Below are 12314 nucleotides of genomic sequence, written 5' to 3'. Positions count from 1 at the left end.
CACAAGAATCTCTAACTTGGAACAAAAAGAGCACAGCTTCCACTCATACCTTGAATCTGCGTCAACCAGTCTGGCTGATTGTAGTGCTCAGAGGAAATGGTTAATGTGTTGAGAAACACCAGGACAATAACCAGCCAATAAAACGTGACAGACTTCACGGCAGCTCTACATCTTCTGCGATTGAATCGGTTCCAGCGACGCCAGCGTCGGCTGAAAGATAAGCAAACATTACTCCCAATATGACAGATATGGCATCTGCAAGTCCAATAAACCTTGTGGAGAAAGAATCTGGCTTTCGCTCTAGAGGTTCAGATTGGGTTGGGGGTTCAGGAAGAAAAAAAAAAGTGAAAAAATGGCATAAAAATTAGCAGACCTCATAATATAAATATTGGTCTTAACATACAACTTTTAAAAGTATAATCTTGACTTGATTATGCTTGGTTTCCCTTTTGTGGTTATAAATAACTTCAGGATCTGTCATATATAGTCATCAAATGAGTAAGAAAATCTAGATATTCATAGATCCACATGTAGATGCATCACCGCACCTGAACACATATGCAGTTCATAAACCCAGATGGTGTGTGGATCTATTGGTATGGGTGCAGACAGCCACTTACTACATACACTGCTCACAGCCTCTCAATCATCATACAGAATTTATCAAGCAACCAAGTTCTCCAAAATCATAGTTTTCTTTTTAGGGAAGCTTTAAATTCTTTCATAAATCTTTGGGGTTCCTCTGGAACCTGGTGGTTGTCAAAGCCAAGGAGGACATGAGTCTTAATACTGAGTCATCAGGTGCCCTTTCTAACTAGTGATGCTCAAAATAAACCTTTAGAAAAAGAGCCAATATTGAGTTGTGTTTTCATAAAAATAAAATGAGCTGAGCCAAACAGACAAAGTAGCATGCCCTCCACCCACCTTCAGTTCCCTGTTTGTAATTAGGGAAAATATTCTCTCCCTTAACCTGTCTCTTTCCAGAAAATATTATCTGCCACAAGGGGGTAGTTGGTGAAGTGTACCATGGACTACTGCTCAGTGACCTGGATTCCAGGGAAGAATCAGCTCAGTGACAAAGTCCCTGCTCTGTGGGCCAAGTTGCCTCACTGACAGGGATGGGGACACTTCCTCTAGGGTCCTGACTAAAGAGGAATATTCACCTTCAAGAGGCAGCGCTGGCTGACTCAGCTGGATTACGACATTTAAAAAACGTGACCCAGGAAGTGAGCAAAGGAGGAACTGTGCCCACTCCGTACCAAGACCTGAGTCAAGCAAGGTGTTTTTGTTATTGCTCCCAATGTGCAGTTTCTAGTTAAAGAAACACAACAGCCCTCACAGAAAAAGTACCAAGGACACAACGACTCTACCCACGCACAGCTGGGGTTCTCCTGAGATATGTAATTCAGCACACGTAAGCAAGGTAGCCTGAAAAGACTCAGCCTTGATGGGTCCATCCTGTGCTATGGTGACAGGGAACAAGGATGTCCCACATCTAGGAGACCTGGAAACCTGTAACATCTACATCTTGCCCCTCACTGGGCTCTGAACACCTTGGTGGCCTTGTATGTCCTCTCAGACCAGAGTTCCTGAGCACTATGTGCCCGGTGCTGGGTAGATGAAAATGAAGAAGGCATTGTCCCTGGAAAGCACTCAGGGTGGAAGTAAATGACAATTACAAATCCATGCCAAGTGCTAGTCTCAGACAGAATACTGGTCAGGAGAAGGGAGATACAATTGTCTGTTGGAGAAGTCAGGAAGGAATCTTTTGAAAAGCAGAGATTTGGGTTGGATCTTTGGATGAATGAGAATAATGCTGAAAGCAGGTAGAAGGGCAATTCACCCAGAGGAGACTGCATTTAAGGGGTAGAAACAATGGCACCTTTAAAAACTGAGAACAGGGGCTGGGGTTGTGTGAGGCTCATACGTGTGAGGCACTGGGTTCGATCCTCAGCACCACATAAAAATAAATAAACAAAATAAAGGTATTGTGTCCATCTACAACTAAAAAATATGTATATTAAAAAAAAAACCCTGAGAACATTCCAGTGTTCTACAAATGGGGAATATGGGAGGTTTGTCACAAATTGAGGCAGAAGGTGAGCCAGGAGCCAAATGATGAAGGCCTTTCTATGCCCTGTAATAACAGAGAACCATGAAAGAGCTTTTTCTTTTTTTCCCTTAAAGTCAGGTTTGAGATGTAATCTCCATATAGTAAGGCTTACTCTTTTTAGGTACACAGAGTAAAGAAGTGACAATCTCCATCCCCCAAAAAGTTCCTTCACAGCTTTGAGCAGTCAATTCCACCGACCTTATTCCTTGCCTGATGACTATGATCTGGTTTCTGTCACCAGCATTTTGTTTCATCCATAATGTCATATATGAGTCAGCCTTTGTGTAGCCTTTTGAGACCAGCTTCTCTCACACAGGGAAAGAAAAATGCTTTAGAGATTCATCCATGTTGTTACGTGTATCATTTTTTTTCTTCTTGTTGCTAAGCAGTATTATACCATATGGACACACCTCCATTTGTCTACCCACTCACCATTTGATGGACATTTGGGTTACTTCCAGTTTAGAGTAATTATGAATAAAGCAGCTATAAACATTTATGTAAACTCTTTTGAGTAGGCATATATCATCATTTCTCTTATATAAATACCTTATAAGTAGAATTGTTAGGTCAGCAAAAAGAGAAACTACTAAATCACTAAATTTGGGGGGGTGGGGTGGGCATACTGGTAATTGAAACCAGGGCTTTGTACATGTTAGACAGCACTCTACCACTGAACTGTAACCCCAGGCTGTCATTAAAAAGAGAGAGAGAAAGAGCTGTCATTCAACATGACCACCAATATTATACAGAAATACCCATCAATCAGCATCCTTGTCAGAATGTGGTATTGTTAGACATTTAAATCTGACCCACTCTTACATACATGTAGTGGTCTCTAATTGTGATTTTAATATTCCTTTTTTCCAATGATTGATGGACATTTCATCCACATCTCTTTTTGGTGACACGCCAATAAAACTTTCTGCCATTTTTTATTGAGTTGTTTTCTTGTTATGGACACTATTGCTTATTATCTTTACATTAATCATTTATGTACAGATTTATCATATATGATTTGCATATGTTTTGCAAACATTTTTATCCAAGTTTTCAGTTTGTCTTTATTTATTAAGAAAACAATAAAGGTAGAAGTTTTGGGCCAGGCACAGTGGCATATGCCCATAATCCAGCAACTCAGGAGGATCACAAGTTCTGGGCCAGCCTCAGTAACTTAGCTACACCCTGTCTCAAAAATGTTTTAAAAAGGCATTGGAATGTACCTCAGTGGAAGAGTGCCTCTAAGTTCAATCCCCAGCTCCACATACACGCTCACAGAAGCAGAAGTTTTAATATTTATGAGGACCAATTTATCAAATTTTCCTGTTATAGATCCTACATTATTACATCTTAAGAAATCTTTGCCTAACCCAAAGTCATAAAGAATTTTCTCCTGCTTTCTTCTAGAATTTTTATAGTTTCAGGTTTGTATCTAGTTCTATGTATACTGCACACAGCAGAAAGATGTTTTTAATTGAAAAATAACACTTATATGAAAAAGTACACAAATATCAGGCATATAATTCAATGATCGCTATCAACTGAACACGTATCCTGCATCCAGATCAAGAAATGGAATATCACTAGTATCTTACAAGACTTCCTGAATGCTCTTCTGTGGAAAGCTTTTGTGTATTTGGTGGGGGGTCTAGTTGAAAAGTAACAAGAAACATCTCTTAGAGACATGACTGAAGTATTGATTGGGAGGCAAAAATCTGTCCATTATTGTGTCCCATTGGTTTGTAGCAGTTGTTCCTGCTATACCGCTCCCCAAGGCAGGTCTGTGATGTGTAATGGACTGACTGAAATTCAGTATCAATGTCAATACCCATGGAGTAAAATTCAAGTGTAGAGCAATTCCATGTAAAAGTCAGAATTTAAAACATAATAGTATAACATCAAAACCAATGCACAGGCCAATGGCGGCGGGGGAAAGCAGAATGAAGATACTGACCTGAGTTTGGATTTTGAGATGGCTTGGCTGAAAGAAAAGACAAAGGTGTTAAGATTCCCACTTGAAAGACGTGAACACATGCTCCCTTATTGCTTCAGCAGTGATATGGTAAAAAGCCATGCATGTAAGCCTGGATTTAGCACCCCTGGTAGCCACAGCAGGTCAGCTGGGTTAAGAGTAGAGCAGAAATCGAGGTGCTACCAGTGCCAGGCAGGCAGGTTGAGCACCCTCAAAGACCCCAGGCAAGAGAAGACTCTTAGCTGAATTCCCTGAGAAGACATGGCAACAGGCATTGACCTCAGGTGTCCTTCTCTTGCCACTCCAAGCTGAGGCTAGCAAGCCTCTAAGGCCTGTAGCCCAGCCCCTCATCTCAACAACAGAATTCGTGGGAAAAAGAGCAACAGACAAGGGGTCGTAGCTCTGTTATTCACAACTGGGTGAACACGGGAGCAGCATGCCTTTTTGAGCCTCACTGTTCTCTTCTGTAAAATGGGAGAAGAAACAAACCCATTCCCTGCCTATTTCACAATGTCATAGGGAGGGCAGAGCAGAACAGAGGCCAAAAAAAAAAAAAAAAAAATCACTTCATGAACCGTTGCATACACTGCCATAACATCATTTTCATGAAACTCTGCCAAGAACAAGACTAAGTTCTCTTATAGACAAGACCTAAAGGACACTAACAGGAAGCAAACAAGACAAAACAGCACAGGGTTCCCCAAAGCAGGTAGTTCTTGGCCCATTCCGCAATGCCAGACCCCACCCTTCCTGCTGCTGCAGCCCAAATCATCTAGAAGGAAGCCAGTGGGTGTTATGGGATGGCTTCCTCCATGGTTAGGAGAGGGTGGTGCAGGCTTCCCAAAACAGGTGCCACCAGCAGAGGAGAGCAGGGTTTCCTCATCTGGTCACTAGGCATGAGGTTGGGAAGGCCCCATGCATAAAGAAAAATTTTTAAAAGGTGGCACTTTCTAGTCAGCAACTGCCATTCAAGCTCTTCCTCCAAAGCACAGATGCCAAACCCAATGGGAAGGAGAATTCAGCCTTTACCCCCACCGCCGGCACCCAGAGGGCCCCGTCTTGGCTGTGCCTCTTCTTTTCCACCAGCACCTAATGAACACAGCAGGTGGCCGGGTTAACTGGCACAGTCCCCAGCTCCACCTCAGCAGGAACTGCTTCTTACTTAGGAAGAGGACTGTGGACTGCTGGGCACCCCAGTGGACCTGGCACAAGAGGAAGGGCGCTGAGGGGCCAGAGGGAGCCCACCGTCCTCCTGTACCTAAGGCCATGGCCCTGGGACTCCACTGCAATCTGGGGTGCTCCTCAACATTAGCTTCTTTAAGATCCATGAGGGCTAGGAGGGAGAGCAGCCTCCACACTCACCAGAGACTTCCACAGCAGCCCTGGGTCTCGCCTTCACCACTTACGTTCTCGGTGTTCACGGATTCGGTCTCACTGGTGGGCATGCTGGCTGTGGGGAGAAGAAGAGGCTTAGACAGTGCACTGGGGATGCTGTGCTGCTGGGAGCAGGCCAAAGGCAAACCCTCAGGAACTGGAGAGGAGAGCAAGAAGGGCCCTTTTAGGCTTGGCCAGCAAAGGCAGTGCTGAAGGCTGGGCCTGTCCACTGCACAGAGCCTGTGCTTTCAAGAGTCTAAGAGGCCACTCTGTCAACCCACAGTCTTGCCAAGAAAGGAAACAAAGGCCAAAATGAGTTCTTCCCAGGCTGGGAGGGACCTGACACCAGCTTACTCGCCTGATCTCCAGATCACACTGCAAAGCCATCCTGACATCTTGGTTATTGATACATCTCTCCTGGCCCAACAGGAGTACCATAGAACATTTGTGATTAAACCTAATACTTCATAAATAAATTATTCTCAACATGCTGAAGGTGAAGAGCTATTAAGGATGGAAAAGGCGTGAAGGAACCACACACAAAATCTTCTTTAAAAGTTGAGAGCTCAGCCAGGTGCAATGGTGCATGCATCTACTGAGGCTGAGGCAAGTTCAACCTGGGCAACTTAAGAAGAGCCTGTCTCAAATAACAAAGGGCTGGGGATGTAGCTCGGTAGTAAAGCATAGCTAGGTTCAACGGCAAATATTTAAAAAAAAAAAAAAAAGAGCTCTACTTCTTAATTGATCTGCTATTGAAGTTCTGCTAAACTTGTGAAGTCAGTATGCAGAAGGTTCTCTCCAAATAAGTTGGCACTAGAATACCAAGGAGAACCTGGAGCTAGATGAAGGGGAAGGAGAGGTGTTTTGCCAAACAGTGAGCAAAGCAGACTTTGATTTCAGTGTCACTGAGGTCTCTAAGCCCCATAAGCCTATCTTTTCCATGGCAGGCTTCTAAAAAGTGGCAGAAATGTGGAAATGCACCCACTATTGTCCGGAGGTCCAGGGATTCCCTTCCCCACCTCAGCCACCAGCTGGCACATGGGCATCTTTTCTCATCCACTTGATTCAACTCTACAGACATCACAAGCACATGCTGGAGCCAAGGCACTAAAGGAAGTGTGGGGACACAGAGAACTAAACCCAGCTGGAGGAGAGGTAGGGAGGGGCAGCCTCCCAACAGATTTCCATTAACTGTGAAAAGAGCTCCCTGGGGGGTCTCCACAACAAGTTCTGGAGTAAAGAATGACTAACACAGCATATGAAAGGAGTTGCCAAAGATCAAAACATAGGAGAATTTCCCAAACACGTGTACTTTTTTCCCCCCTAATGCAGAGTTCTACATTGAAGTGACAGGTTTTTTTTGTAGTTATTTTTAGTTATACATGATAGTAGAATGTATTTTGACATGTTATACATACATGGAGTATAATTTCCCATTCTTGTGGTTGTACATGGTGTGGAGTTACACTGGTCGTGTATTCATTTATAAACATAGGAAAGCTATGTCCTATTTATTCTACTATTTTTCCTATTCCCATTACCCTCCATTCCCTTTTGTCTAATCCAGTGATTCCTCTCTCTCACAACATTCTGCCATTATGTGTTAGCATCCCCATAGTACAGAGAACATATGGCCTTCAGTTTTTTGGAATTGACTTATTTCACTAAGCATTATAGTCTCCAATTACATCCATTTACTGGCAAATACCATAATTTCATTCTTCTTTATGGCTGAGTAACATTCCATTGTGTATAAATACCACATTTTATTTATCCATTCATCTGTTGAAGAGCACCTAGGTTGGTTCCATAGCTTGACTGTTGTGAATTGAGCTGCTGTAAACATTGATGTGGCTCCTTCACTACAGTATGCTGATTTTAAGTCCTTTGAGTATATGCTGAGGAGTAGGATAACTGGGTCAAATGGTGATTCTATTCTAAGTTTTCTGAGGTATCTCCTTAGAAAACTGCTTTTTTCTAAGTGTGGTTGCACCAATTTGCAGTCCCGCCAGCAATGCATGAGTGTACCCTTTCTCCCACATCCTCACCAATAGAAAAACCAGAGATAGTAGGAACATACCTCAATATTGTAAAATCTATCTATGCTAAACCCACAGACAACATCATTCTAAATGGAGAAAAATTGAAAGCATCCCCTCAAAAAACTGGAACTAGACAGGGATGCCCTCTTTCACCACTTCTTTCCAACATAGTTCTTGAAACTCTAGCCAGAGCAATTAGACAGAAGAAAGAAATTAAATGGATATAAATAGGAAAAGTTTTTGTTGTTGTTTTTTTTTAATAGACCTTACAATGTCAATAGGAAAGCCTTCCCCCTTTGGGCAGATGACTTAATAAGGATGCCTGAAACTTCATCCGCAAAAACTGGAAGTGAGGGGAAGAAACAGGGTCAACTACTCTGCCCATGAGGCTGCATAGTGCTGACTCGGTTCTGGCAAGAAATGTTAAAAAGTGAAATACAAGGATGAAGTGGGATCTGATTCAAAGACCCAGAGGTCTGAGCAGCAGTCTTCTGAGGGTCCCAAAGGAGATCCCTGGTCTCTTTCCTTTTGTGAGCACCCAAGATACTGAACTTGCCTCTGTGGAAACCTTAATGGCCCTGTCCAGGCACTTTTAGGCACAGGATTCAGAAGCAAAAGCCAAATGAACAGATTTATAGACTCGTATTATACTGCTGGTACTCTCCTTCCTTAAGTTGAAAGAAACTAACTACAAACCTTTGATTCACTCTTTCACTACTCCATGGGGAGGAGGAGGAAAAAAAAGAAACAGAAAGGAGAAAATCGAAGAATCTCACCATCCAATCATAGAAAACTCTTGAACAAAACTTCATTACTACAAACACCACACACAGCTCCCAGACTTCCCTCCCCAGGACTGTTTCATGCTCTGACTTCTACAGAGGATCAGAGGACTGTAAAGTACATGAAGCTGGCTGGCAGTTGTCCTTTTCTCTGACAATGTTGCTCTGTCTCTGAAGAAAATCCCAGCAGGAGACCCTTTTCATATCCAACCAGGAGTCAGCTCTTTGTGAAAAGTGGTTATTTCAATGACTAAGGGGACCCGGAGGTTAAGGGCAGCACAATACACTGGCAGGGAATGACAGGCTCTGGGTCTGCCTGCCTCCCTCGTGGCATCCTGCCTCTCTTCAGGCTTCAGTTTCCTGTCTATAAAGTATGATGCTATCTCCATACTCTAAAGGATTATTTCCATCTCTGTTCGGTATCTCCTGGTTCTGATATCTATCACACTGGAACATGAGTCATTATTTCCCAGTGGGTAAATATCTAAGCAGACTAAATCCTCGGGCGTTTTTCACCCTTTGGGGCTGTGGCTCACATTGATATGGCCATCATCATTGTGTTTGATCCCTAAGCTTCATTTTTCAAATGATCTAATTGAAACAGATAATTTTTTTACCGCCTTTGGGAAGCGGGATGGAGGTTCATTTTGCATTTCTGGCTGTATGCCAATTACTAGCCTATGAAACTTTCTATCTGGTCTCCAGACTGAGTGAAGAGAATAAGTAACCCCTGACTCTCCAAACACAACACAGTGAGGCTGTGAGTTATCCAGGCTGCACTCAGGGTGAGGAGAGTCCTCCCACTCTCCAAGCAGATTCTGTCCTCGGGTACAGAGAGAAAGGGGCCTGACAGCAGGCGCACAAACTGGCCATATCTAAGTTTAACCCCACATTTGTGGCTTGATTTCTGAGCCTCCATTTCCTCATTTATAAATCAGAGAGTACCTATCTCATGGACTGTAGGCATAACTGAATGGTGGGAGGCATGACGAGAACCAGGTCCCCAGCACTGAGTAATCACAAGTGTTCACTCAGATGATCATCTCAGAAAAGCTCTCCTGGAGCTCCCTGCAAGCAAAGTGACCACTCTGACCACGGCCATCACTGCACAGAAGCATCTAATACAAACATTTTTCCATCTGAATCAGCTTTGGCCACCACTCTTGGTTTACATATTTTGTCTTAAAATGAGTCATTGTCTAACTCAGCCTGTTGTAGGAACAGCAACTTCTCCTGTTATAATTATTTCACACCTACAGAGCCAGGGGCATATAATAAATAAATCTATTCCAGAATGTTGTTGTCAGAGTTAGAGGAGGAGTGGAAGGGGAAAGAGGAGCCCATGGGTAGTGCTACCTCATTTGGTTCTGGAACCAGAGCTTTGATCTGGTGCCTCAATTTGGACGGAGGAACCAAGCTTGGACTGGGGCCCTGGCAGTCTTATGATTGGCTCCAGCCTCTGGATTCCTAACACAGAACAGACAGGGAAGTTCCATTTGTGAAGTATTGAATAAATCAGGCCCAGTGGTAAACCAAAGACCTTGTTTGTACATTAAAACACTTTACCCTTCACTTGTACTGGGCATTCGTTTTTTAACATTAATAAACTAACATGAGTTTTGCTTCATTTCACCCCAACAGGATTTCATTTGCATGTTTAAAAATAGGGAGGAAAGAATCACAGACTGTTCATGCTGCAAGGGGCTTCTGAGAGCACAGGAGATGAGCTCTGTGGTTTCACAGACTACGGAATTGACCAAATTGCCTCAGGACACATAGCTAGCTTAGTTCTGAGAGACACTTCCTGATTTCTATCCAAGAGAACATCCCAGAGACTAGGGACGTACAAATAGCAAGCTATACTGGTGATTATTAGGAATTTATGCAAATCAAAACATAGAATTATAAAAATACATATAAATAAACCCACAGGCAAATTCCTGAAACAGATGCTCTTGTACTAGTTGCAAAAGCATTATGACTGTCCCATGGAGATGAATATTATGCCCTCTCCAGCAGAGATTCTGTGTTAATTTCTGGTTAGGCCTCAAGCCCCCCTCCTATTCCCAGTCACCAACAATGGTCAGGCTCTCCAAGAGAAGTACACCAGGGCCATATGAGTCGGGGGAAGCTGCAAGTCCTCCAGGGAACTTGAGAGCAGTGTTGGGGAAGTTTTTTTTCTTTCTATAAACTAAAAAACTCTTTTCAGTGACTCCGGGTGAACCAAGCATTAGGACAAGCCTGACATCTGTAACGGGGTGCTGGCATGCACTGCTATTTGCTTGCTGAAAGTCTGGGGAAGACTGTGCTCTGTAATCTGTTCTAAGCCTTGGGATCCTGGACAGAGTTCCAGGGTACACCCTGAGGCTTAGAGTGTGGGCACACTGAGGAGGATCCTAGGGGCTGCTGTGGGTGAGGAGCTGGTGCCAGACAGCAGATCCTAGACTGTAGGCATGTTCTCAAGGTCTATGTGGCATGAGCAGCTGGGGCCAGGTTCCTCTTGAAGCACTCTGTAGCTGTGGGTTACATGTGTCTCTAAAATCATATGCTGGGCCTGGATGTCATTGTGTGCACTGTCACAGGGAAATACATTCTCAGGCTAGCATAACAACATTTTCACCAGTGTACAGAGATTTCTCCACCTCTCAACCAAATCTTCCTGGCTTGTGAATTCAGAAAGCAAATCCTCGTGCGCGCGCGCGCGCGCACACACACACACACACACACACCACAGAGAGAGAGAGAGAGAGAGAGAGAGAGAGAGAGACTGACTGAGACTTTGAGACTGTTTGGATCCAAGCATGCAGCCTCAAAACGATATTCACCATTAACAGGAATATCAAATTTTCAGACCAACTTCCTTCTATGATGCTGGCTAATGAGGTCAAAGACTCTAGAAGAGATATCAAGAAAGCTTGGAGTGTGTTGTCAGGTAACAGAGGGAAAGTGCCTTTTCACCTGTGCTTAGTTACCTATCTGTAGAATGAGCTGCAAGACAATATCAGCTCTAAGATCTGTCTACCTCTGTAGTTCCCTGGAGTGTGTTAGAGAAAAGGACTTGCAGCTTCCCCAGACTCATACAGCCCTGGTGTACTTCTCTTGGAGGGTCTGACCCTTGCTGGTGACTGGGAATAGGAGGGGGGCTTGAGGAGGTCTTTCCATACCCTAATGAGGCCTAATCACTCACCAGAAATTAACACAGAATCTCTGCTATAAAATTACTTGAAAGCAGAAGTACCCATGAGTTGTCTGGTGTTGCTACCAGCAACTGGGGGTTTCTCTTGTATTCCCTCAGCTCTGCAAAACAACGAGGCACAAAGAGACAAGAAGTACTGTGAAGCCACTGCCCATTACCCTCAGGAGGGGAGCAGGAGTCCTGCAACCTGCCCAGGAAAAACAGACTCCAAGTCCCCTCCAGCCAAATGCCCCAGGGAATGGAGCACAGCACAGAAAGGAGCAGCTCCCAGAGGACTCCGTCCTGCCCATGAGGCCGGGGAGCCTCTAGTCGTGGCAGCCCAGTGGGAAGGCTTGTCACATGACAAACTGAGCCCAGGGCTTCCTAGCCTCCTTTTGGAACCTGCCACAGCAGAAGCCTCAGTCACCGATGTCCTGAGCTTCTGAGCCCCACTCATCTGTTCTCCCCTGCAAGACAGGCTGTCTTGCACACTAAGGGATTTCTTTTAGCATTTCGTCCTAAAGCCTAACTTTCCCTTCAGAGAAAGGGTGAGACTGGATAACTGAGTGGTGGCAAGTTTGGGTTGTCTTCTCAGGAGGCAGAATTTGAGGCCAAGATCTTACGTTTTCATCTTATTTTCATGACAAGCATGAATGGTACCATAATGTAACATGGACTCAGATATCCCCTGAAGGTATTTTCAGAGGCTGGTGGTGACACACAGCTGACATAGAGTAACAGACTTTCATTGCTAAAGGCAGTCAGACTCTTGGAGAAAGTGGGTCAAGGCCAGACCAAGGTTTCCATGTCTAAATCAAGAATTGTATCTAGACAAAAACTCTTTTTGCATGACAGT

At 44.0% G+C, this 12314-nt stretch overlaps 1 protein-coding gene across 11 annotated transcripts in view; it reads right to left on the bottom strand.

The window, feature by feature from the left end:
• The window catches only part of Cacna1d (calcium voltage-gated channel subunit alpha1 D), a 315633-nt gene that overhangs the window by 82284 nt on the left and 221035 nt on the right, over positions 1-12314 (bottom strand). For 6 of the 11 annotated variants that reach the window (XM_058582140.1, XM_058582143.1, XM_046452688.2 and 3 more), the window contains 4 exons: positions 5448-5535; positions 5115-5174; positions 4068-4094; positions 50-210 (listed from right to left, as the gene is read on the bottom strand). In XM_058582140.1, coding sequence (XP_058438123.1) covers positions 50-210; positions 4068-4094; positions 5115-5174; positions 5448-5535 — 336 coding nt within the window. The remainder of the gene's footprint in view (positions 1-49; positions 211-4067; positions 4095-5114; positions 5175-5447; positions 5536-12314) is intronic. The other 5 variants (XM_058582147.1, XM_058582148.1, XM_058582145.1 and 2 more) reach the window with 1 other exon arrangement.

The sequence above is a fragment of the Marmota monax genome, unplaced genomic scaffold (assembly GCF_021218885.2).
Source record: "Marmota monax isolate L192 unplaced genomic scaffold, Marmota_monax_Labrador192_F-V1.1 WCK01_AAM20220418_F8-fsc00042, whole genome shotgun sequence".
NCBI lineage: Eukaryota > Metazoa > Chordata > Mammalia > Rodentia > Sciuridae > Marmota > Marmota monax.
This window is presented reverse-complemented; position numbering and strand designations above follow the sequence as displayed.